The sequence below is a fragment of the Parasteatoda tepidariorum genome, chromosome 7, assembly GCF_043381705.1.
Source record: "Parasteatoda tepidariorum isolate YZ-2023 chromosome 7, CAS_Ptep_4.0, whole genome shotgun sequence".
NCBI lineage: Eukaryota > Metazoa > Arthropoda > Arachnida > Araneae > Theridiidae > Parasteatoda > Parasteatoda tepidariorum.
The window spans coordinates 61879256-61883069 of record NC_092210.1 but is presented as its reverse complement, the minus strand read 5'-3'; the positions used below and the strand labels follow the sequence as shown (position 1 = coordinate 61883069).

The window sequence follows — 3814 nt, the reverse complement described above, 5'->3', positions numbered from 1 at the left end:
TAATCTTTTTCCACTCGTCTTCACATATCGGAACTTTCATGTTATCATCCTTTAAAGCATCTGTAATAGCCGTGCACACTGTGGGAATTTTACCCGATATCGTATTTTGCGCTACACGAAAATTGAAAGCTATAGAAGATTGCGTTTCTCCTGAAAAAAGGAATGTACAATTCAATATAATCTTAAAACAAGCAACCAACAAGAAATGTACAAAAATAGGAACTCTAATGATAGTTAAAACTAAAATAATAGTTGGATTATTTTATGACCTTTGAAAACTTATGACAATTTTGAGCAATTACGAATATATTTTATTGGGTCGTATTTTAACTAAATAATCATTATTTCATTTTTTAAAGTAATGTTTTTGATATTTTTTTAAGTCTAAACAGTATAAATGTATCAAGCAATAAAAAATTTCCAACAAATAAATTAAAAAACTCTACTTAACCTTTAACTTGCATTGAGAGATTTTCCAGTTTATTAAAACTTAATTATACCCTCAATGAAAAATACTTTCTAAAACAATTACCTCAAAAGAAACATTATTTTAGGTCTTACCTGTGGTCAAATACCTTAATGTTATCGCTAATCGTTCTGCTGCAGGGATAGCTATCCTCATGACAGTACTTTGTTTCACTATAAGGGGCTCAACTTTTTGTAACAAAATTTCAAATGTTTCTGTGTCCATTCTGAGGAAACGACGATAGCCTTCTGCATCCTGTAGTAAATAAATAAGAATTATGCCAACCAATAATGCTAGAGTATAAAAAATTCTATAAAATAAAATAATATATATACATATATAGCAAAATAAATAAAAACAAAAAACACGAAGAAAATTAAGATGAACAATAAGTTTGATCTATTGCGCATAAGCTGCAAAGTAAATAGAACTCAGAAAATAAGTTTAAAAAAAAAGGAAAAATACATAAAAATGAAGAAAAGGGTGGAAGATGAAAATAATAATGAAAAATAGAAAAACAAGAACCCGAAGAAAAAAAAGGGATAAATTTTTTTTTAAAAATCTGAAAAAAAAAGTTATAATCTTTTCATCAGCCCACACGATTATATCCGCAAGAAATAGTACTTTCTAATTTTGTAATATTTCTCGATACAATAGTGTGAGGAGCACTCAAAAATTTTTTTTACAAAAATACAACAAATAAATAAAATAGAACACAATAAGTAAAAATAACACATAAAACAGAAAATAAGAAATAAAGAAAAAGCAGAATGAAACTATAAAGCGAAGAGTGGCGAAGAGTGATATCAAATGATCTTGCGGATATAATCGTGTGGGCTGATGAAAAGATTATATCTTTTTTTTCCGGATTTTTTAAAAACTTTTTATCCCTTTTTACCGGGTTTTTGGTTTTTTATTTTTTTCATTATTTTCCTTTTCCCCCTTTTTCTTCATTTTTATGTATTTTTCCTTTCTTTTTGAACTTATATATATATATAATTTATTATTCATGGTAATCAGTCGCTTTTATTTAAAAAGGCTAAGAGAGTTTAAATAAATAATTTCATTAAAGATTCTTTTATGAAGAAAAAAATAAAATATGTTCTATTAATTTACAAAGTACATTATTCATTTTAAACAACTATACATAACAATTATAAATACAAGAGATGAAACATTGATTTAACTGAAATGTAATAGTTCATATTGAAAATTGTTACTGCCAAGTCAAAATTTGATATTGACAAAAAATAGTTAAATTTTTATCTTGATACATTTATCACATCAAGCCTGAAATTTAATAAATTATACATTAAACTTTTATTTTATTCAATTTTACTCAAATTTTAAATTAAAATCATAAATACTTTAAATGCAATTTTTGAACTTAAAAAATGCATAGACTACAAGTGTTAAAATGATAGCAAATATTCTACGCATTAAATAAAAAAACAAACCCTCTGAAAAAAGAGCTAATTCCTTAAAAATTAAACATTAAGCAAAATTTGTGATAATAGTAAATAAAAAAAAACACAAATTCATGAAAATAAAATTAACTTACTTCAAATGCTAATTCCCTCATAAGATTTTCATAACATCCAAGTTGTGCTCTTCTGAGTAGCCATTTTTTTGACCAAAATGTTTTTCGTTCTTTCTTTCTCTTAATTAAACCGTGAATAATTAAAGAAACAATAGCTGCATTTGCTGTTTTATTTTCCATCGTTGATATCAATATTACAGGATTCTGGTATAATTCTGGTAATAACTAATTAAAAAATAGTCATACGTGTAAATATTAGAAGAGAAACGAGAATAATAAAATAAAATTCTAACCGTCGCCAAAGCTTTGATAAATAACAAAATATGGTAACCCAATTTCATGCAACCGTTCAGGCAATTAAGCAACCCTTTCGGCAACTCCGAACGGAGGAATTTCACTTACAGTTGCACTTACACTTGCAGTTACACTTGCAGTTGCACATAATTTTCTCTCGTGTGATAGAGGCATTAGGGAAATTTTGTTTCTTATTTGCTGCTAAAAAATGGCGTCTGATTCAGTCAATGACTTTGATGGAACTAAATGAAAACGTGATAAAAAATTAATGTCCGATATTTACAGGCTCCCGCTAGACGGCGTACTCGAGCGTTGCGATCGCGAATCGTGGTGAACTTGTTATTAAAATATTTAGTTTAACTTACGCTAACATTAAAAAATAAATACTAAGTATAAAAACTAAATCAAATTAGCTGCTTTGAAATAATTATCAAATTGTGCACTTATTTGCTATTATTAGTTATGCAAACCTGCGAATTTCAGTAGTAAGAATTTTTTTCACAAAGCGAAACGAACTTTAACACTTATAAACTGTCTTTAAGCTAAAGGAATACGTAGTTCTAGAACAGTAAACATAAAAAATGCATGCATTTTAAAGCTAAAAGTAAATTTTTAAAAAATAATTTACCCTAATGGTGCAGTTTAAGAACTAAAAGAAAACGTAACCAAGTAAATGATCATTTACGTTAAAAATTCAAAATCAGTCTTTACATTTATTTATTTGACACGTTTAATTGGTAATTAAATTGGTTTTAGTTTGCTAACCATTTTTATTTACCTTTTTATAAGCCTGGGCAAAAGATTTTTTCTATTAAAAACTTTTCTTTGCTTAATATTGAGACTCAGGATTTGTGAATTGGGTATAATATGAAAAAAACACAACTACTTCGATTTAGTAGGAACAACATATGACGCAATGCTAAACGAATGGAATTTAGTTGTTGTTTATTTAGTTATTGTTATTAGTAGTTGTTGTTATTTGTTTTAGTTGTTGTTGTTTATTTAGTTGTATTTAGTTTCAATAACTTTTCTTTATAATGCAATAAAATCTGGCGAGCAGCTATTTAAACGATCGAACACTTCGTTTGTTTATTTGTGGCTTGAAGTTAGGCTCGCAGAAAATGCCGTTCATGGGTTAAATTTAGCAGGAACAACACAACCTGTGACGTAGGCTATATTATACCCAATTAATTGATCTAAGTCTTAAATGTGTGTACTCAAATTTATAATTTATGCACGTTTGGGCATCGATTTGTTGTTTGTACCCAACCTCTCATTGGATAAGGACTATCTGTTGGCGACTACTTTTACGTTGTCACCCACACAGACATTGACACCCATGGCTAATGAGTACAAATGTTAACCCTTTGCTGTCGTCTGTCTACTCTCAGCCACCACAGCAAAGGTTTTAGCCACAGCTTAATGGCAAACTACATATATTGCGACCCTGTGAAGATGTAAAAATTGTTCTGAATATTCAAACTGTGAAATTAAAGGCGGAAGACGCAAAACTA

At 28.3% G+C, this 3814-nt stretch overlaps 1 protein-coding gene across 1 annotated transcript in view; it reads right to left on the bottom strand.

Annotated features, from left to right (window-relative positions):
• The window catches only part of LOC122269395 (uncharacterized), a 20004-nt gene extending 17421 nt beyond the window's left edge, over positions 1-2583 (bottom strand). Inside the window, exons 1-3 of the mRNA XM_071183786.1 lie at positions 2028-2583; positions 562-721; positions 25-150 (exon numbers count right to left, since the gene is read on the bottom strand). Of these exons, the coding sequence (XP_071039887.1) occupies positions 25-150; positions 562-721; positions 2028-2186 (445 nt within the window). The 5' untranslated portion in view covers positions 2187-2583. The remainder of the gene's footprint in view (positions 1-24; positions 151-561; positions 722-2027) is intronic.
• Positions 2584-3814: the final 1231 nt, after the last annotated feature.